The sequence below is a fragment of the Eleginops maclovinus genome, chromosome 11, assembly GCF_036324505.1.
Source record: "Eleginops maclovinus isolate JMC-PN-2008 ecotype Puerto Natales chromosome 11, JC_Emac_rtc_rv5, whole genome shotgun sequence".
NCBI classification, from domain to species: domain Eukaryota; kingdom Metazoa; phylum Chordata; class Actinopteri; order Perciformes; family Eleginopidae; genus Eleginops; species Eleginops maclovinus.
Genome location: NC_086359.1, coordinates 10,675,752 through 10,697,502, shown reverse-complemented (window position 1 = coordinate 10,697,502; position 21,751 = coordinate 10,675,752). Strand labels below are relative to the sequence as shown.

Sequence of the window (21,751 nt, the reverse complement as noted above, 5' to 3'; positions counted from 1 at the left end):
AAAAAAAAGGATTTCTACTGCGACAGTATACTGTATAAGAAATAGATTTGCACAGTGACAGTATACAGTATAAGAGATATGTACTGTGACACTATGAAGCCCCAATTCATCCTCAAAATACACTACATCCAACATTAAGCATGAAGCTGTGAAACACACAGGCACACTGAGGAAGCAGCATTTGTCCGGCAAGATAAAATGTCAGTGTATCCCACTATGCTGCCTCGGTAAAAAAGCCATTTTATTGCACACATTGATTAAATGATCAATGGACAGATACATTTGCATAGTGTAAGATCGCTGAGTTTGCAGGCGGTTTTTCTGCAATTATCGGATTGAAGACAACCTCGTGTATGTGGTGACCTTCTTTGAGTCAGTGAGCGCTAGGACATGCATCCTCTATACCCCCCCCCCCAGGAGATTCTGTTTAACTCTGCCTTATTATGTAGATGGGAATCAGTGTCAGGATGTGTTTCTGTTTATAGTGATTATATTCAATTCTACTTTCTTACAAAGCATAAAGCAAGTTAGGTTGATACCTTAACTGATAACCTTAACTGATAACCTTAACTTTCCAAATGAATAGGTGTTACTATTCATTCTTAATCAGTTTAAACCCATTGAATTACTTTCATAATTTCACAATTAGAGGTAGCATGTTTATCCTTTTCTAATAACCCGTCAAGTATGAGTAAGTCTCAGTGAGTCATAAAAAGGTAAAAGCTTACAAGTCTAAATTATTAATAAAGAGCCATTGGTGTCTTAATTAAGTCGTAAATAAACATTGGTAATAAATGCCCCACTTTCTAATAGGCCTTTACACAACATTGTAGTCTGAAACGTTAACAAACCATTAAATGGCAAAATGGCAAACCATTACGTTGTTAATAATGATTTATTAATTTTGTCGAAGATTTTCCACATCACAATAGATGTTCTTATAATAGGAACAGCTCTATAATTTTTTTAATTTTATATCAGTTATTAATGCAGCCTACAGTTACAGCCTTTTACAAATGGTTGCCTTAGAAAGTGAAACGTATTCTTCCTCCTATAAATCTGATTGTATTCTTTCCTCTTATTTGTGAAATGTTTCTTTGTCTCTCTCTCTCAGTGTGCGCGTGTGGTGTTGCGCGCGCACGTGTGAGCGCTCCTGCTGGTGTGTGTGTGTGTGTGTGAGTGTGTCTAAAAGCGCAGCGGGACCTTAGAGAGAGTCAGGCTGTGCACAGAGAGGCAGAGACACACAGAGTTGGACTGCTACCAGCGTGTTTATGGAGAGACATCTGAGCAGGATGAAAAAGTGAAACCGCGATCCTACATCTCTCCCCCGAAGTTTGATTCAACAACAAGCAGCAACGGCAGTGCTCCATGAGCGGAAAATCGAAAAGCAAAGAGGATAAAGACCATGCCTCCAAAGGTGAGTAAAGCAGAACCCGAGCCAGAGACATGAAGGAGGTTCTTGCGCATGTATTGATCTGTGTTGTGCGCATGAAAGAGGGAATAACTGGCTTTGTGAAGATGCTGAGATCAGCATGTTGGCTGCTCATGGTCCCCTCAATCCACAAAAAAAAATGGACATACTTTTAAATATTGTTGGACGTATGTTACGATATAGAGGTTTATTTAAAATAAAATAAAAAAGAGTGTACATTAAATGCCGTTGATGTAAACAGGGTTTTCTCTGTTCGGGTCTTGCAGCTTACTGCTGTATTACAAAAGGGGAGGAGACCCTCACCTTGCATGGGGTGTATTGCATGGTGCTCAAGATAAATCACCTTCTATATCTCCATTATAAAATCACTGACATAGGCTTTTCCCCCACAGATGCTCAGATGTAATTTCTGCGGTGCGCACACGTTCTTTTTCTACCCTCTGCACTAATAAAAGCAAGGCGCTATACACCGCAAAGGAAACTGGGAAACTATCATTACCATAGAAAAAAAAAGGGTGTTGCCCGCGTAATCTATGCAGGAGACCCTTTTTATTTATAACATTAAATTGAGATGCAGCTTTAAGAAGGGTTTTGTTTAGGTGAAATTACTAAGGTAAGGTTAAGATAATTAACAACTAAACACAGAGATATATTTTAAGGTAAACTTCAAGACTTTTAAGAACATCTCTTATTCAAATATGAGTTAAAGTCATTTTTTTTTTTTTTTTTTTATAATGCTGTCTTTCCAATGATCTAGCACAGGTTTTAGTTTATACAGTTAACCACTTAATATACAGGAGGAGTTTATTTTGTTATAAAACTTCTGCCCTCACAACAGCTGTAGCAATCTAAACAAAACTAGGAAAGTGTGGTGGTTTGCCATTGGTATTTTCACTGGAAGTTACTGTGAAAACAAATAAAAACAAGTTTAGGAAAAAGGAAGTAGTGTGGCTATGTGTGTACTGTAGTTGTGTTTCTGAAAAGCTGGGCAAAGTTTTTGGAAAAAGCCAAGGTGACTTTTACACTGACCAGAAATGTAGCCTACTCTTCTACCTGACATTACTCGAAAGTACTATAGAAGATATGAACGGCTGGCAAAAATAGAAAAGGTTAAAAAAAACTATTACAAAGTTTGATTGATTTTCTCCACCATCGGCCAAAAGGGGCAGCAATGAGGCTATTCACTGGAGAACTAACTTTGACAGGTGACAAAATGGTGACATTTAAACATGTAGTTAAGGAAGTGTTTTTACATTGTATTTTTTGGTTTTGCAGAGAAGGACAATGACTATGTACTTTATTGGTCTCGCCATGTCAGTTAAACTGCCTCTCCTCTGTAGCAGCTCACAGCTTTTTAATGGGATCTTTTGAGACACTGCTAATCAGGGCTGGCTTGGCTATAGGCTATTCATCACGGATAAAACTGAATCAATAAACTGGGATTAAAAAATATTTTCAACATGGAACTGTCCGAGTAGGGGTTGCTATAGCAACAGCGTGTTCAATGAAATACTGTAACTGCTGCTGGAAGAATCATAATCAAGCTTATTTATGACAACGTTTAAACATAAAGCATCTTTGAAATGATACAGAGCCAACACATCAATAGACAGAAAAAGCAATAAGGCAAGCCAATAAACAAGGAGGGTTGCTTTACATGGTGATACAGTACATCCCTTGAGAGACCAGAACAATAACATCTTGTGTACTTTATCAACTCCAATACGATCGTCCTGTCATGAGTCCTGCCTTTCTGACACCAAGCATTGTGGCACCGAATATAATATGTTTCAGTGTAATGCTGCCCAGTACGACTTCAGCACATAAGAAGTCTCAAGAAATCTAAACACTTTAATTAAAGCAGTTTTTCTTCAAGCGCTAGAGATTTCATTATTTAGTACAGGTGTGTTGGCATCATTTTGTAGTGAGCTTGAGCATCACTCCCAAAGACTGGAATAGATTATGCCTTAAATGTTGTTTTTAATGATGAAATAAATAACAATAAACTACATTTAAGTTCATGCTTTCATTACGATACAAGTAAAAAAGAATTAAGAGACAAAGTCGTAAAGTAGAAGGAACAATTACTGAACAATTACTGAGGCCGAATTAATCACATGAATAGTTTGAACCTGTACAATGCAGAGACAAAAACACATGAAATAATGAAATTGCTAAATACGTCAAGTCAGATGTACTTTTTGATCTTAAGCAATGACTCATCTCCCATCGAGTGGACAGACATAGAGCTTTATCTTTCACCTTGTTACGTTCTTTATGTAATAGCCTGATAGTGGCATTTAGGATTAGGTTTGAGCAGAACAAGAACTCATTAACATCTTGTTCTCAAAGAGATTATAAATGTGGATTAAAACAACTTGTGCGTGTGTGTGTGTGTGTGTGTGTGTTTCAGTACACTTCAGTGTGTGTGTGTGTATGTGGACTCACAAATAAAGCAGCAGGAGATGATTCACTTCAGAGACACTATTGTTAATTAACCCTGATTGTGACCCAGCAAATCGGCAGCAACATTACACAGCAATAAAGCCCCATCCAAAAGAGCAGTGACCCACAACTTTTCACAGATGTAGTGATGAGAGCATCATACACTACAAGCACTAATGAGCACAACCCAATTGCATTGTAAATACTGTGTGGATCCGCTGATGTTTATAGTACCATCATCAGGATTTGTTTGGGTTACTTTTGGTTATGACAAAATACCTACAAAGCTAATGACATTATTGCTGCTAATTGGCAAATGAAAACACTATAAAATGAGGAACATAAACAGTATTCCTGCTACATTAACAGGTTGCAATTCTAAATGTCATGGGGTTTTTTTTTATAGCTGAAAGCACTCCCATGGCTTTGATACAACATCATAGAGCCAGTAATGAGGCTATAGACTCTAATACTTGTTTATCTATATTAGCCTGCATGGTTTGTCCCACACACTATCTTATAACTCTGTTTTAAAATAAAGTAGAAAGTATGTGTTGTAAATGTTTCTATCTATAACACATATTTTATGGCATATCACCGTAAGAGACCACTTTCTGAAAGATTTGCACTAACAGATCCATATAACATGTCCACAGTTGAGGTTTTTACCTTGAAAAGGAGTTTTATTTGTTGGTTGTCAATCATCCAGAGGAGAAAAAAATGGCTCTATCTGGCTGTGGCACTATAATTTCAGAGTACAATGTGTGACATAAGAAAAAGTGGACGCTTTCATAGCTTCATAGACCAGATGTGGGACTACCTGGCAGTTTGACGGTGTGATATGTGACAAGGATGGTGGAAATGTAACGCATTTTCTTCTCCGCAGTGGACTAGTGGTCAGCCATGAAGTTTGATACAAGTTTTAAAATGTTGGTTTTCTTCTATGCTACTTCCATTCCTGCCATTAGTATGATCGTTTTTAACAATGAAACTATATGTGTGACAGTAAGTGTATTTTCATTACAATTAGAGGTGATAGTAGTCACTTTGCTTTGGCAGAGATCATGTCCTCCACTGACATAGTGCTACTCAGACTGCGTTGGGAGTAAATGAAAAAAGGTATTTTGGCTCAGATACATACATTATTCTGGCGCTCAACATAACACATCCTCCCTTTTCTGCACTTAGATGAAGACACACTATTTCCACAAACTTCCTTTTCTGTTATCCGATCATTTGTAATGTGGCGCCATCTACTGTCTGCTAATGTAATCCACTAGAAGTAAATGCTCTCCAAGATCTGAAGGGAAACTTAATTGATTTTTTCTTTTAAATAGACTACTGTGATTGGATCCTGGCTACCTGCCCGGGCTGTTAGGGTAGGAAACTTTGCCAAAACGGTCCTGCTGTCATCTTTGTGGGGTTTCTATTTCAGGCCAAGGCCACAAAAGCTTTTTGGGGAGGTGTGATGTGTTTGTTCAAAGTTAGAATTCTATTTCAGTTCAGTTAAGACAAATAAATAGAAGAAAGAAAGAAAATAAATCTGATCACAGCCAGAGTGAACCAGTCAACCCATCTGCTTGATCTAACAGAGTTATTTAACTCCCTAAACAATAACCCGTACTGCACAAGCACTGTTTGCACAAAGACTTTAACCTGCATCAGTATCGTACATGTAAATATATTTAACAATCCGGACACAAAATGTATATATGTTCATTTAATTCCTTAAGTCCTTTGTTTGTTTTAACAGTTACTTACCTGTACATCATTTTAATTGAATGCTATTGTATAATCCTGTGTGAATCTGTACTGTCCTATTTTTCATTCTCACTCTGTTGCTGCTCGAACTCCTGCATTTCCCCACAGGGATTAATAAAGGTACATCTTATCTTATCTTATTTCCTCCTCACAGGAAGCCACAGCATAATGGAAATTTATGTGGGCATAATTAACAATAAAATACCCTAAACATATGTTTTTGTACCCATGCAGAGATTTAAGAGGAAATCAAAGTCAGATTTATTTCAAAGATATTTCTCTCAGACAAACTTGACATTTCTGTTTTTTGTAGCTTTCCACTAAATTGGCTGAGTGAGCATGTTCTGCAGCAACATCCTGCTTCACTGCATTCAGGGGCTTTTATAGGTTCACGCACTGCAGGATGTGCAGCCACAGACACTCTGCAATATGTAATACTTTGTGTTTCCTCTCAGTGATATAGATGCTGTTGTGTTTTAGTAGACTGCTTCACAGGAAGCATTGTAACAGCACAACAGTGTAATGGGCTGATAACACGGAGTTATGGGTGGCTGTGTGGGATCCTGGACTGGCCACATTGCATCGGAGTGTGGTTACTGCACTAAATACAGTATTGTGCTATGATGGAGTGCATGGTGGATAACCCACAGAACCACAGAAAGATATAGTGCATAGCAATTAGGAGGGTCTATTTGTGTGTATTTGTGTGCATGCTGTAAGGGTTTGCCTATTTCAGAAACCTTTGGAATTAAGGACGTTTAATAATAATAATAAATCACATTTATATAGCGCTTTTTACGGTACTCAAAGACGCTTTACATATTGCCCTATCAGAACTATGCAAACAGATCATTTATTAATTTATACTAGGGTTCAAAACAAAAACAGAGGTTAAAACAAGAAGATGCTGGGAGTTAGATGGTGAAGGCTAGTGCAAAAAGGTGTGTTTTTAGTGCAGATTTGAAAGAAGAGAGGGTTAGGGAGACTTTGAGGTGGGAGGGAAGCAAATTCCATAGGGAGTGGGCCGCAACTGAGAAGGCCCGATCACCTCAGGTCCGGCGCTTTGTCCGGGGGACTTGCAGTAGGTTGGCAGAGACGGACCTGAGGGATCAGGAGGGGGCATGGTGATGGAGGAGGTCAGCAAGGTAGTGGGGGGGCTAAGTTGTTGAGGGCCTTGTAGGTTTAGCTTTTTCTTATTTTATTTTAAGGTGTTAGGTGAGGGGCTATAACTGCCTTACCCTTTGTGTCCCCTTAAGGAGCTTTAAAGTTGTTTACATCAGCTTATTCCAATGCAAATCTCCTTATATTATCTTGATCACTGTGTTCAAGCAGTACGATGTTCACACTTAATGGAACTTTAAACCACCTAAAACTCCAATTTGTTTTATGATTGGACTATTCCATTAAATCTAAATAGTCTAGGTACCATAGTGCACCAAAAATGCCTTGACATATTTGGTATTTTTCGGAATTCATAATAGTTTGTAGGAGAGAAAAGTTTAGGTTGGAGGTAGTTCGAGGGTCAGGATCACCTGAGGTGGTCTGATATTTTGTCAGTAGTGTAAGCGGGTAAGTTAATTTAGGTTGCCTGTGTTTGGTGTTCAGACCCTCATAATGTTTTCTTAGACTATAGTTTTCTGTTGATGCTCGCTTAGAGGCACTAAGTGCGATGTATCACCAACAAAAAGTCAGATTTACTCAAGAAAATCACATTAGGTTTAATGCCAAGTCATAGCTTTTACAGAGGTCTAACTTTCACTGTTTTTTAACTGAGTTAAAGCTAAAAGGTTTTGTTGAACCCATTCGATCGACAGAAGATGCCAAACAATTCCTAGTTATTTTTTCTAAATTAGCTCTGCAATTGATCATAAATATATGATCAATTGCAGAGCTAAACTGAGTTACTTTAAAAGTACTGTGATACAGAGGAAAGCAATAACGTTCTTTTTTGTTTACTTCAGTTATACCTGGAGTAACATTCCTAAGCTACCCTGCAACATACAAAGTATCAAAGCTTGTACATGTGAAGCTAGTTTTAATTTAAACACATGAATTCATCAATAATTCAAATTTAAAAAAAATAGATATGATTATGAAATGGACCAATCTGAATAATAAGTACTTGTACTTTAAGTATATTTAGATGCTAATACTTTTGTGCTTTTACTTTAGTAACATTTTGAATGCTAGACTTTAATTGCAACAGTAATCCTACACTCTGGTACTTTTACTTAAGTAAAAGATTGGAGTACTTCTCAGATCCTTGAATTTGGAAAGGCCTTTTGGCTCCCTCCCTCTCTTATTGTGCCAGATCAGCGGGGCCTCGAGATGAATTTTTAATGACCGGTTCCAAAGGCTTAATGGCCTCTAATGTTCTGTAATGATCTTCCGTCAACGCCATGTGCGCGGCCCTAATGGATCCAATGCCGTGGAGACTTTGTTGCCTTGAACTTCAGTAATTCCTCCTCTTTTGGTGGAGCAGCAGCACACAAGAGGAAGTGCGAAAAGCCATGAGCACAAGAAGGCTCCGGAGCTCCACGGGCGCAGCATGAGTTTTCCTCTCCGCCGATCGGCCTCAGGTAGGACCGGGGAAACGATCAGAGTTAAATAGATTAAAGGAGATTTGACCTGTACTGTTGTAAATCTGCTACAAAATCCTTTAAGGAAACTCACAAAATGAATTCACACCTGGATCTCTGTGTGTAAAAGCATTTGGGGGCATACTGTTATAGGGAGGAAGAAGGGATACAGTTGAAGGTAATGAGGTCAAGAGTAAGGACATCTCTAAAATAACACCTTGGTGCTTCTGTGGATGTTTTTTTACTTTAACATGTTATTAAAATATAACATTTTCCATTTTTTACAAAGTTGTGTTCAAGCATTTTGTAGTTTTATCAGTGAAACAAGTATTTATTTTAAGTAAAATGTGTGTTTTTAACTCACTTAAAACTTAACGCACTGTCCATGGTGCTGAAAGTGGAGCCGGACGCGCCCTTATGCTGAGAGACTGCTCGACTGCAAACAATATGTTTATGAGATACATCTACTCATTAACATACATCGATAATACATGGTCTTGTTGTTCATGCTCTCAGTAGTATTATGTTGTAACCTCAGCCGCCTTTGTAAAAGACGGATCTTTATTTCAGGAATTGGGATCATAAACTTGTATTGATGTCCTTCATGCTCACAGGACGGATACATCTTTTAGAGCTAAACATAAGTCTCAGATGGGAAGCGCTAAATAAGTTGATCAGCTTGCTTTACACCAGTTTTTACCAATATAATTATTAAAAGTCTCAGCCTTCTACACTAATCATTTATTGAAAATCTATACAAGCTTAGGGTGGTTTCTCTCGTCATCCATTTGACCAAAAACTCCCCAAAACGTTTGCGATTTCTAGCCCTTGAAATGACATACACATGTAAACTAAAGTGGCAACGGTAATACACAGAAAAATGTTTTCCATATTCTTTTGTTATTCGTCAAAGTATTTTGTGAAATCATACTAAACTGAAACGTGTTTGTCAGAATAAAACATTTAAAAGACATCACTTTAGAAATTGGGATCTATTAACAAATTATAAATCAAAGCAGATTGATTGATATTAAAAACTTGTCCTGTGGTATTGCACTGTTCAGTGGTGGTTTGGTGGTATTCTTTCTAAAGGTGGTTTCTTGCAAAGTATTTAAACTCCAGGTTGGTATCTCATAATGCTCTAACTGGCATCCATGGTTACACTGAGAATCCCACACATAAGGGCTCTCTCTGGATATCTTCTAATGTTACGTAGTAAACACTGTCAGGATCAAGTCTTCTCCTATCTCTGTTTGTCAGAATCTAATGCCTATCGGGGGCTCTACAGTGATGCAAACTTAAGGAAATGTAAACACATTTAACCATCGAAAAGACTCGATGCAAAAGCTCAAATGTTTATGTATAAATCTCCTTATTTCATTTGATTATCTCCTTATTTCATTTCAATAATATAAAAAGAGGTTTGTTTATCTGTGATTTATCTACACAATCCATTTATTTATAGTTCCTGGAAACAAATCCTTTCATAACTCCTTCCCTCTATGTTGGCTGCTTATGTGTTTCCACTAATTACCTTATTGATTTTGGTGTTTTCTGTAACATTTTAATTAGTTAATGTGCTGATTTAAGGCAACATAGGATCTGGTTGTTTTCCCTGCAGCGTCCATTGTTACATTCTGTTACCTCGTGTTCGTGTGGCTTTTGCTTTTAGGGGCACGTGGTGTGGTTTTAAAAGCAAGGAGCTCATAAATGAAAGATGAATGCTTAGCTTTCAGTCGTTTCATTACAGTGGATGTGAGTGTTTGCTCCCATATTTTGATGTTTCAGTTCACACCACAGACTGGTTATTTAATATTGTATGGCTCAAGTGTTGTCTCTTGATGGAAGTGGGTTGATTTGAACTATACCACAAACTATATTTGTACATTTACAAGGCTCTTACCTAACCAAGAGGCCACAGGTGTTCTACTCCTTCAGTCAAGCTTCAGGGTAAAAACTCCCTTTCAATGACCAGGTCCTGATCCCAGTTCCTGTCAACAGTCCATCACTCTCTCCTCCACCCTCTGTCTTATTCTCACAGCTCCAGCTTACTGAGTTTTCCTCCTCTTCAGTCCTGTAATTTACTGCTCACCACATCCTCTTGCTGTCCAGCCATCGATTTTCACTACCTTTCTCCCTGGTGAACAACAGCAACAACCACATGCATTGGCTCTGCCCGCTGCTCAGCGCCAGGTGCCACAGGTCGACCTCGGCCGTGAATCAGGCGGCTCTTTGTCTGCCGCCTCGTCTTTCTTGGAGTTGCTGCTGCCATGCGCAGTTGCAGCTGTATCTGCCATTGACAGCTGTGCATCCGTTTTCCTGCGGGGGCTTTGCCTGCAGCCAGTCGACATGCATGGATTGGCTGATTGCACATGTTCCTTCATCCTGGTGCAGATGCAAAATGAACAGCTTTAGAAAAACAACATAACTCATCTGTACTGAAGTAAAGTGCTGTCTCCGTTCACCTCTTTCTTCTTGCATGCTGCAGCCTTTCAGCAGTGGTGAACCTCTGCACCAAAATAAGATGAGAGCCCCTCCTTTCTCCACTGTCTCTCTCTCAAACACACTTCAACACACACATAAGGCCTCTCTCTCTCTCTCTTCCAACATTGTGTATTCAATTACCTTTCTCTATCTTTACTCCTCATATTTTATGCATTCCTGTCTGCTCATATATCCAACTTCTTCTGTCTCAAGCCCTCTCCCTCCCACTCACATGCTCCAACTTAATCTTTCACTTCCCTTTATTTCTTCCTCCTTTCCCTCATTCATCTTTCTCCAATCCATGTGTAGTTTCTCCCCCCCTCTTAGACACTCACTCAAAAACTCATATTCTCCCTTACACCCCACCCCCCATGTTTTTCCATTATTTCTCCTTTCATTAATTCAGTCTGTCTCCTCTCACCCTCTTATTTCACTGTTTATTTTTTCTCCCTCCCGTCCCTGGTCGCCCCCTCTCAATCTGCCTGCCAATCACCCATCAGTATAACATGTAAATATCATGCCACGTGTGGTTAAGGGCTACAGGTGCCCTGTGAGGGAGAGCTGCCCCTCACCACCCTCACCACACACACACACACACACACACACACACACACACACACACACACACACACACACACACACACACACACACACACACACACACACACACACACACACACACACACACACACACACACACACCTCCTCGTTCTTCTTCTTCTTCCTCCTCCTCGGGGCGGGCAGGGCTGCAGCAGTATGATGAACAGCACGGCTGCATCATGAAACCTTTTCCACTGATCCGGCCCCGAGCTGTTTCATTGACAAACATCCCGGTTGCTGCATTTCTGTCACGGACAGCGTCGACGAGCGGAGCATTGCCGGGGGAGAGCAGGGGGTGCAGAGCAGTAGCAGCAGCAGAAGAAGAAGAGGAGGCAGCAGCAGCTGCAGTGATCACCACAACACCCGCATGTGTCCTTCGCACCAGTTCATAAGCTGTTGATTCGCCACTTGCACCCGGACTTGATGCACACTCTTCTTTCTCTCTCTCAGGACAGCCAGAAGAATCACCTGAGGGGGGAATCACTTTGCTTTTGCCACTCGGACCCCTTGGGGGGAGGGGGGGTGGGGGACGACAACGTTAGCCTCACTGGCAGATTTCTGGATTTGTTTAAGGACTTCCATGAAGCGCCAGGACGCAGCGATGGAGGATTCTGGACGCTCTTTAACATCAAGGGACTGCAGCGGCCGGTGTGCGATGCGAACTGAGCAGTGGGTGGTGTAGACCCCCTTTCCCGAGTACAATACACACCCGTCACTTTATCTGCGAACACCCCCATCCCTCCCAAACGGGACGCGCAGCCTTGTTTCACTCCACCGGGGAACATGTCCCGGGCAGCGGCTATCGCGAGCTCCCTGATCCGCCAAAAGCGGCAGGCGAGGGAGCGCGAGAAGGCGAATGCATGCCGCGGCAGCCCGAGCAACAGCAAAGGCACCAACGAGAAGCCGAGCAAGCTGAACGTGTTCTCCCGTGTCAAATTGTTTGGATCGAGGAAGAAACGGAAGAGAAAGCGACCACCAGGTGTGATAGTAATAGAGACAAAAGTGGGACCTGAACCATCTTTACCAGCAGCAGCATCATTACCATCATCACTTCCAACCAACACCATTTTCTCTCATCACTGAGGCTGGTCCTTGATCACTTCATCATCCATCATCCTCCTCCTAGCAGTGGCTCAGGAATGTATCATGTTGCATGACAACACAAACATCACATGTGAACAACTTTGTGCTGCACCGCAGCAAATTGTTGTAGCAGCATGTGTCTGTGATAGCTAATCTTCTCATTAAAGCAGGATCCGAATCCAAGCAGAGCTCCAGCTCCTCCTGTTCACACATTTCATCTGTCAATTATTTGTGATTTGTATGTACGCCACAGTGTACAGGGGTCAGGGATCGATATTGGGCCCTGGAGGCCTTGTGATAGGAAAAATAAACAGCTTCTCCTCCAATGATACTTCCGGCTTCTTGGCGATTGCTGGATTTGATACATGTGATCACATGGCAGTGATAAGGAATGAATGCAGTTAATGCCTCTCTTCTCTTATGCTCCCCTCAGAGCCCCAGCTAAAGGGCATTGTGACCAGGCTCTCCAGCAGCCAGGGCTTCCAGCTGCAGATGCAGCCTGATGGCACCATTGATGGAACAAAGGATGACGACAGCACCTATGGTAAGTCTAAATCTTTGCATGACAGAAAAAACCTGTCCATAAAAACATTTCCACGTCCACTGATTTACTTTTTTCCTCAACTGTTTCCAAAATACTGCAATTTCAATTATTTTCATTAAAGCTTAATCTATTGACATTTTTCCCCTTCTTTTTGATTTGTTGTTTATGCTATTAAACGTTAGAAAACAGTGAATATAGGCCATCACAATTCCAAGTTTCCAAGGTGACATCTTCAAAGTGCTTGTTTTAGCAACAGTTCAAACCCCAAAGGTGTTCAGTGTACTAAAGAAAAGCCCTAAGTCATTACATTTCCATCCTTGGGAAGATAAATGTGTGTACTTCAAAGCTGGTAAAAGCTTAATGTTAACTTTTCGTCGTGGTAACGATACATACATTTTAAAATAAGTTACAGCACCGGGTTGAATTATATTTTGTAAAATTGCTCCACTTCAAAGTAATGTAGACTTAAATTACGCCTTGTTTTGATCTCAATATTCAATAAGAGCTCAACATACAATAGCAACATATTGAAGGTTCAATATCTAGCAAGATCTAGTTTAGTTTAATTCCCATATATCTGCATTTTTGGTGTAATCACGCAATAGCAGTTTAAATCAAATTCAGTGATTAACTTCAGAAAATCTGTCAGATGTGGTAATTTGATGTCAGAAAGTCACTCAGCAACATGTCAAGCGTTCATTTGATTAGGGAACTGGTGGCTGCTTTTTCTTCAAATGTCCATTTTTATCTACATTTTCTGTGTTAAATGTTTCCTGGCTAGAGCAATCCGTTAACTCTCCAGCCATTAAACAGGATACACACTGCAAAACCTACTATGTCGAACTGTGTCTAAGACACAGACACAGACACAGACACACAAACGCACACACACACACACACACACAGACACGCACACACACACACACCTAATTGAATCTTGCTGTTGTGGTTCAGACAGCAATCACTCTCCTTCTCGTGCACAGTTGGAGTTGCCAGCTGCCAACATCATGCATTAATCTCTGCTGCTTCTCAGGCCACCTACTGTTGAGTGTACAAAGAAACAGACACGGCAACAAACGCATATGTCTTCTTTAATTAGATGATTACATGGTGTACACATCATATAAACGCCCACCCACGTAAAATCAGTCGCTTGTGACTGAATTTCAATGGATAATCCATGTAATCCACATCTCCATATAACTGCAGTCATTATAAAAGAACATGGTTGGCTAAATGGAGTGTAATTAAACAAGAGCCTGGCTCATCAAATTGCCCGGAATAATTACGTCCCTGCTAAAGAGTGACTGTATAAAATATAAATAACTTTTTCACTTTCAGTCCAACCTAATGTATCCGAGCGGACAAACATGATGGATAGTTTCATTAAACGTTCCCGATGCACCAAAAAATGTCTAGATGAATAGGCTTTCAATCTGTACTTAACTGTAGATGCTTTATCGGACATGCTTGATAAATAAGGCTGGGCAATATTGATATTTACCCTCATTTGACATAATTGTGGTATTATCCTGTTTGTGTGCCATATTTTTCCAATCAGACTAATAGGTTTTTTTTTTAAAGAGACAGGCAATAAAACTAAGCATTTAAGACAGAGGGTGAATACAGGCATACTGTAGACAGACAGTATGAGAAAAGCAATTCATCATTTTTAAATGTTAAAACAAGTAAACGTGTTATATTAGGAATCCAAAAATACATATGAACCGGAAAGAGCATGATATGTCACCTTTAAATTATGATACAATCACACGATGTCAGGTATTTTTCAAACAAACCGAGCAATTTGAAGGCATCACCTTTGGATAAATGGAGTCATTGTCATTAATAATATTAGGAATAGCTGTGACTACCTTTACACATAAAACATATCTTTGCAAACTCTGCATTGCTACCTTTTGCCAATAATAACCCCTTTTCTCCTACTCTTAATGATTGGGTTAAATAATTAGTGTAAGCCAGCGTCTGTAGCACTTGACTTGACTTGACTTGACTTGACTGACCTTGTTAAATAACTTCTCTGTTGCAAAATGGAGGTGTCAACATACCAGATGCTACATTGATATTGATGAGGATTTTCTCTCTGTTCCCCTCTGTGCTCACTGTGTGAGTGTGTGTTTGTTTGCTGCATGTGTTTGTCGTGTGTGTGCATTTCTGTGGGTTTGTTTGTGCATTCGTAGCTGTGTTCAACCTGATCCCGGTGGGGCTTCGTGTCGTGGCCATCCAGGGCGTGCAGACCAAACTCTATCTGGCGATGAACAACGAAGGCTTTCTCTATACCTCTGTACGTCAGCACGCACACACTCACACAGCATCATCATCATCACTATAAAAGGGACTCATATCTTTACTTTGGGTTGAGTAACAGCAGCAGCTTTCATTTCGACCAGTCTGATTATCGTCCTATAATCACATCAACACATTCACTACAGTGTTGTCTTCTGACTCAGATGCCACTGGTTGCTATAATCCAGCGTCTGAGCTGCGCTTATCTATCCACTGATATCAGGCTTCACAGGATTGATGTCAGATCATCCTCCAGCCTCCTGTTTATCCCCCTACAGTCATTCTTTGCTAGGAAGCTCTCTTTTTATCCATTTACACATCGATCTGAAATTTGTTTTTATGCCTTTCCAGCTAGACTTACACATACACTCCCCCTGTGCGTTTAGAACATTAAGCACCTCGCTTTAGCTCTTGAGCAGGGATGGTGGGCGGCGTAGATGCAATAACAAAAAAAGAATCAACAAAAACAACACGCACTTCCAGCAATCTAAGCAAACCTGCCAGACTAAGAGATGAAAACTAATAGAGGAAATAGGAAAATGGCCCACACGTCGAGGTAATAAAAGCCATGCTGCTACGCCTGTGCAGGCACGTACACCACCACAATATCTGACCCATCGTGTCCAGCCCTGCATGCTCTCCGTCACAATCAATAGTTTCATTTTATCAACTGATATTAAAAAAACACAAATTATGAATTTCGTCCTCCTTTTCGTATCAAATCTAGTTGAAAATCATACCAAACTTAGTTAAATGAAAGGGATGACGGAGAGATCCTTTCTGTATCTTTCCGTTTCCCCCGGCAACGTGAGCTCCATCTTTCTCTCAGTGGGCTGGTTGGTATTCTAGGGAGTAGCCAGTTGCTATGGCGATGCAGGAATAAGAAAATGCAAATGTCAGCTGTCCTAAGTTGGTGCAGTTTGTTCTGTGAGACACGGCCGAGATAATGATTCAAATAGCGGAGCACAGGATGGATTAATACACTGATGTCAATATGAATGACGCTGATTTAACAGTTTTTAATGGAGTTGTCATTATAAACTCATACCCTCTGTTTGTGACTCAGCTCCCGCCCTGAGGCCAATAATAATAATAATAATAATAATGATAAATAACAACACCCCAACCCCTTATGTTTACTCACTCTCCTCTTTCTTTTACTACTTTTTCTAACGTCTTTCACGCCTTTACTCTCAGGAACATTTCACACCGGAGTGTAAGTTCAAGGAGTCGGTGTTTGAGAACTACTACGTCACCTACTCCTCCATGCTGTACCGGCAGCAGGCCTCAGGTCGGGCCTGGTACCTCGGACTCAACAAGGAGGGTGCCATCATGAAGGGGAACCACGTCAAGAAGAACAAGGCTGCCGCACACTTTATACCGAAACCACTCAAAGGTAAGGCTAATAGGGGAGTGAACTCCAGCAGTGGCTCAGTCAGTAGGGGCTTGGACTGGGAACCGTAGGGTCGCCGGTTCAAGTCCCCGAACAGACTTGAAAATATGGAAGGTGGACTGCTACTTGGAGAGGTCCCAGTTCACCTCCTAGGCCCTGCTGTGGTGCCCTTGAGCAAGGCACCAGACACCTCCAATCCCCCCTCCCCATTGCTCCCCGGGCGCTGCACAATAGCTGCCCACTGCTCCTAGTACTAGGATGGGTTAAATGCAGAGGACCAGTTTCACTGTGTGTGCTCTGCTGTGTGCATGTATGTGACAATAAAGAGGGTTTCATACTCCGATTCTATCTATCTAACTGCACTTAGTAGCACAACGTTTAAACAAGCAGGCACAGACTTAAGTTAAAAAGGACCATATTAAGCTCATTTCAGGTTTTATTGTTGTATTTTTTGCCTCTACTCTACTTTATTTTTCTCATACTGCCTGTGCTGCAGCATCTCTTTTCACCCTCTCTCTGAAACCAGAGCCCAATCTGCTCCGATTGGTTAGCTGGCCGGCTCTGTTGTGATTGGTCAACCAATAGAGATGTCCTGCCCCTTAGCCTATCATGAACAATGTGTTTGACGTTAGTCAAAAGAAAGGCGAGTGTTACATAGTGATGTTACTACAGTTTGTTACAGAAGTAAACAAAGGAGTCCAATGAAGGTGTTTCAGGCAGGGGCGGGGGGGGGGGGGGTGACTTTGGGATCTTAGCCTTTGCAGACCATTTACATACACAAAAACCTATACAAAACACTGCAGGAAAATAAAACTCAAAAAATAAATTAAAGACGTTATATATGTATTTTAAGCTCCAGCAAACTTGGTTTCAAAAGAATGTCTCTAGAACTTTAAAGTGACAATAGTTAAAGTTACGTTAACGTATATTGAAGTCAATTAGGCCTACATTAGTTCCCTATAAGCCTGGCTTATACAGCCACGGAAAAAAATAAGAGACCACTCCAATTTCTTAAATCTTTATCTCTACATGTATGGCAGCCATCCAAGTGTCTGTTGAATTCCAACACAAAAAAAAATTGCCAGTAGTTTCTAGAATACAATAATCAGAAAAAAATTATAATTTAACTCAAAAGACGTTCCTATAAAAAATAAAACAAGAGAAACTGATAATGCTGAAGTGGTCTCTTCATTTTTTCCGGGGCTGTATTGTACATTTCTGTATGCTCCTGGCAAAAATATGTACGGCACAATGGAAGTGTATAAGTCATCACGCAACCAAACTGGCAGAGGATAGAGTCTTATTTTAGCAGTTAGCTATAAGTAGCTATGCCACAGTGGAACAGCCAAAGTAACTGTGGAAAACGAAATGCTGTGTGTCCTGTCACTGTTGTGAGTAGTTGCTATAAGCTCAAAGGAAAATAGAAAGAAATCAGCTTGTCCTTGCAAAAGCAGGAGCAGCAACATTTGTAAACATCCCTAATTTTTGATTATAAGATGTAACCTTCAACAGTAAATCAGGTGTGCTTGGATCAGATTTGATTGACAGTGGGGTGTCCCCATGGCAGCATAAGCAAATAAAAAAATTCAGCTCTGTACTTATACTCTGACTCAAACCGTCATTTTGCTCCGGTGTGATTGCTGCATGGGAATATAGAATTGAATATTTTCAGACAGAACCCCTCCAACTTCAAAATCAGTATTTTGTGTGAAATATTGCTCGTCTTGACAAAAGTGACAAGACTCTAAAATAGATTCAAATGGAGGTACATAATTAAGCCATATTTGACAGCCTACTTCTTCAAACTCAAACTATCAAATTACAAAAGTCTTGCTTGATTGAATCATTTTAGTCCGTCACTCACCTGAACTAGTCATTTAAACATTGATATCAACATATTTGATGTGTAGTTTGCCTGAGGTGAGGTGATAGCACATCCAGGTCCAATGCAAAAAAGTTAAAATTGAAATGCAAATACACAGTGTGGACTTATGTTGTAAAAAGAGCAATGAAGAAAAACATAAAAGGGAGACAGAAAAATAAAAGATTGGCTTTAATCAGTAGTTTGATATTAATAGATCACAAGCTCTAAACAACAGCTGTACACAATGTTCCCGACACAAAACAGCAGGCACACAAAGATGGTGACTAGCTGGTGAGAATATTGGAGGATTTAGCAGCTAATAGCCAGGTATCCTTCCAAGAGATAAGAGGAAAGCAAAGCTAAAAGGAGAGCGAATATTGGACACAGACACAACTCAAAATGAATGCTAATGGGTCTCTGTACCTGCTGGGTGTGTAAATAAGCAGCTGTTTTGTAACAGGCTTGAAACTCTAAAGTTGATTTATGTCAATGGTGCAAAACAGTTTGGCTCTGTTGCCTCAGGGAGGGCAAAAATAGCTACTGTGGGTGTAAGGCAAAGAATAGTTGTTTCTTTTGTTTATTATTAGATTAATATTACTTATATTTTTATGGATCAATACATTACAGGAATTCCCTTTGGTAGTAAATTCAGAACTTTTTTTACAACCACGATAACTTTTGAAAAAAGCTGCTAGCAGAGGAACTAGATGTACCCAACTGCTTGAACAAGGCATTCACACCAAGAGTGATTCAGACCAACAACTTGATTAATAATTGAAATTGATGATTCTTCTCTCCTGTTTCTGTGTGTGTGTGTGTGTGTGTGTGTGTGTGTGTGTGTGTGTGTGTGTGTGTGTGTGTGTGTGTGTGTGTGTGTGTGTGTGTGTGTGTGTGTGTGTGTGTGTGTGTGTGTGTGTGTGTGTGTGTGTGTGTGTGTGTGTGCGTGTGTGTGCGTGCAGTGGCCATGTACAGGGAGCCCTCCCTCCATGACCTGACAGAACTCTCACGGTCAGGCAGCGGCACACCAACCAAGAGTCGCAGCGCTTCGGCGATACTTAACGGCGGAGGGAAGTCGCCCAGCAACAATGACTTATCCTAGCCCCCCACCCCTCACACACACACACCCATAGAAACGCACGCACACACACACACACACAGATCTCAGGCCGACATGCCCACACATCAGGCTGGTGTGGGGTAGGAGGAGGCGAGCAGAAAATGAGGAGGACAAGAGTGTGATCTTCCACTTAACGGAGCCCACTGTGACTGACTGTGATGTAAATAAACCAAGGACAATCAATCCGTCTGCTGCTCTGGCCTGAAGAGGGACGGGACCCGTGAACCTCTTCCCTTGTCTACTCTTCCCACTGTATCATACCGAGAGAGGACAAGGGAGATGGAGTTGCAAAAGAGGGAAAGAGAGAGTCAGTCAGTCACATAATTAGATAAACAGACTGTTAAAGAGAACCAAAGAGTCCAAGTATTAACTAGGTTGTTGAAGGGAAAAGTGGTAAGACAGTTAGAGTGACAAAGGAAGTATTTATCTATTCTACCATATGCTATGTTTACACAGAGCTCATGGGGTTAAGTCATATTTTTAAAAGTGACAAACGTATTCCATGTTCACTTGTGAGGACTGATCATTTGTTTGCATGCAGGCGCGCCTGTGTGTGTGTGTGTGTGTGTGTGTGAGTGGTTGAGCACACGCTGTGCTTGTAGTAGAAGTGTGTGGGCAAGCGAGTGTGTAAGGGTGCATGTGTCTGGGGGGTGGGGGGTTGTACCTTTTTAAGATCTGTTGTATATCAGAAAAACCTCCTGAGGGCTTTAACAGGTTAAAATAAGGTTTACTGTAAATGCTTCCATGCTTACTTCTTACAAGCAATGCGGTTGTTTATCTTTCTGTTTGTTGTTGTCGTCCCCTTGCTGTTTGTTTGTTTGTTTGTTGTTGCATGGAAGCTTGTGGACCTCTGCTCAGTAGCAGCATGCTGAAGGTCAGTTTTTTTTCTGGTCTTACGTGTTCCTGACCTTAGGAGAACACTAGTGAGCCAATAGTGTCATACCAGAACACTAGTGAACCAATGGGAGGGTGACGGAACACTACTGGACCAATAGTATTGCACCAGAACATGAATGGACCAATGGTGTTGGACCAGAACCAGAACCACCTGGACAAATGGGAGCACAGATTCATTTACTATTTTGGTTCCTGCTGTGGACAAACTAGAAATGCACTAAATAAACTATTTCTAAAGAAGTTAGTCTTCTCTTGATTTATTTTCACCCACCTACTATCTGTGTCAGGCTTTAAAAGTATTATTACCAATAAGATCAACTGGATTGAAAGGTTTCAATTCACTCATTCATTACACCAACACTCCTTGTATATTTAACCCTACTGGGTGTGTCATTTCAAATCCTGGTTGTTTTACTTTGTGATGCGCCCTTACTCCAGCTATTACGGTACGTAATATGCGCCGTCACTACACGGTGCACGCTAGTTCTATCTGTTCAGTCACCTGTGATTATCAGTGCGTGAGACACGAGAGATGTAGTTGAAGGACTGTGTCAGACTGTATTCCTAAAATAAATATGTCTGGATGAAGGCTAAAGAAAAAGGAATGACTCTTTGCTTAACCTCCACTAACGTGAGTGAAAGGAAGACTGCGCCTCCATGCTCAACACCTGGGAACATTTGATTAAACTTATGTGGGATAACACAATCGAGACAGAAAAAGCACATTTCTCTTATTTTACTCTGGTTAACAGACTCTTTTCATTTTCAAGCTTGATTTGGCAATGCAACCGATTTGTTTCTCTCGTGTTATTTCAGTAAATCGAGGCAGGTTTTCAGAGAATCTAATGTGTCACTGACAAAGTATATCATACAAATCTACTTACTCACTTTGGTAGTTCAGTGTTGAAATATGTTCCTCCATCCGCGCTTTAAGCGACCCACCAAACTTCCTTTAAATGTAATCGCTTCCAACAGAAAACATCAATCTTCAGTAATCCTTCAGATACAGCGGGTTTCTGTCATCCCAGTGTGTAGGGATAGTTTCAACTGGGTGATCCAAACGATTTCGTCCAAATCATTCAACAAGAACAGATCTAATTAAACGTGATTCTTTAAAACAATCTTTAAATCCTGCTTTGAAGCGTATGTTTGAACTCTTTCGAAACAAACATTTTCACTGCGGCTCTCCCGCGTAATTTCTACCCGGTCGGAGGAACCCACCTGTATTAAAGGCACAGACTTTCC

At 40.7% G+C, this 21,751-nt stretch overlaps 1 protein-coding gene across 2 annotated transcripts; it reads left to right on the top strand.

The window, feature by feature from the left end:
* The first annotated feature begins 1,182 nt into the window (after positions 1-1,182).
* Positions 1,183-20,718, top strand: fgf13b (fibroblast growth factor 13b). 2 transcript variants are annotated; one of them, XM_063894358.1, is made up of 5 exons: positions 1,183-1,417; positions 12,818-12,928; positions 15,130-15,233; positions 16,433-16,631; positions 19,452-20,718. In XM_063894358.1, the coding sequence occupies exons 1-5, from the start codon at positions 1,369-1,371 to the stop codon at positions 19,589-19,591; spliced, it is 603 nt and encodes a 200-aa protein (XP_063750428.1). In that variant the 5' UTR covers positions 1,183-1,368; the 3' UTR covers positions 19,592-20,718. The 2 variants fall into 2 exon arrangements, with proteins under 2 accessions (XP_063750428.1, XP_063750427.1); XM_063894357.1 differs by lacking the exon at positions 1,183-1,417 and adding an exon at positions 11,468-12,280.
* Positions 20,719-21,751: the final 1,033 nt, after the last annotated feature.

Bases quoted from the DNA above. Each gene is read 5' to 3' on its own strand.
- fgf13b (XM_063894357.1), top strand. From the start codon at position 12,085: ATGTCCCGGGCAGCGGCTATCGCGAGCTCCCTGATCCGCCAAAAGCGG. The intron at 15,234-16,432 runs GTACGTCAGCAC...CTTTACTCTCAG, and splicing joins AAGGCTTTCTCTATACCTCT to GAACATTTCACACCGGAGTG. The intron at 16,632-19,451 runs GTAAGGCTAATA...GTGTGCGTGCAG, and splicing joins TATACCGAAACCACTCAAAG to TGGCCATGTACAGGGAGCCC.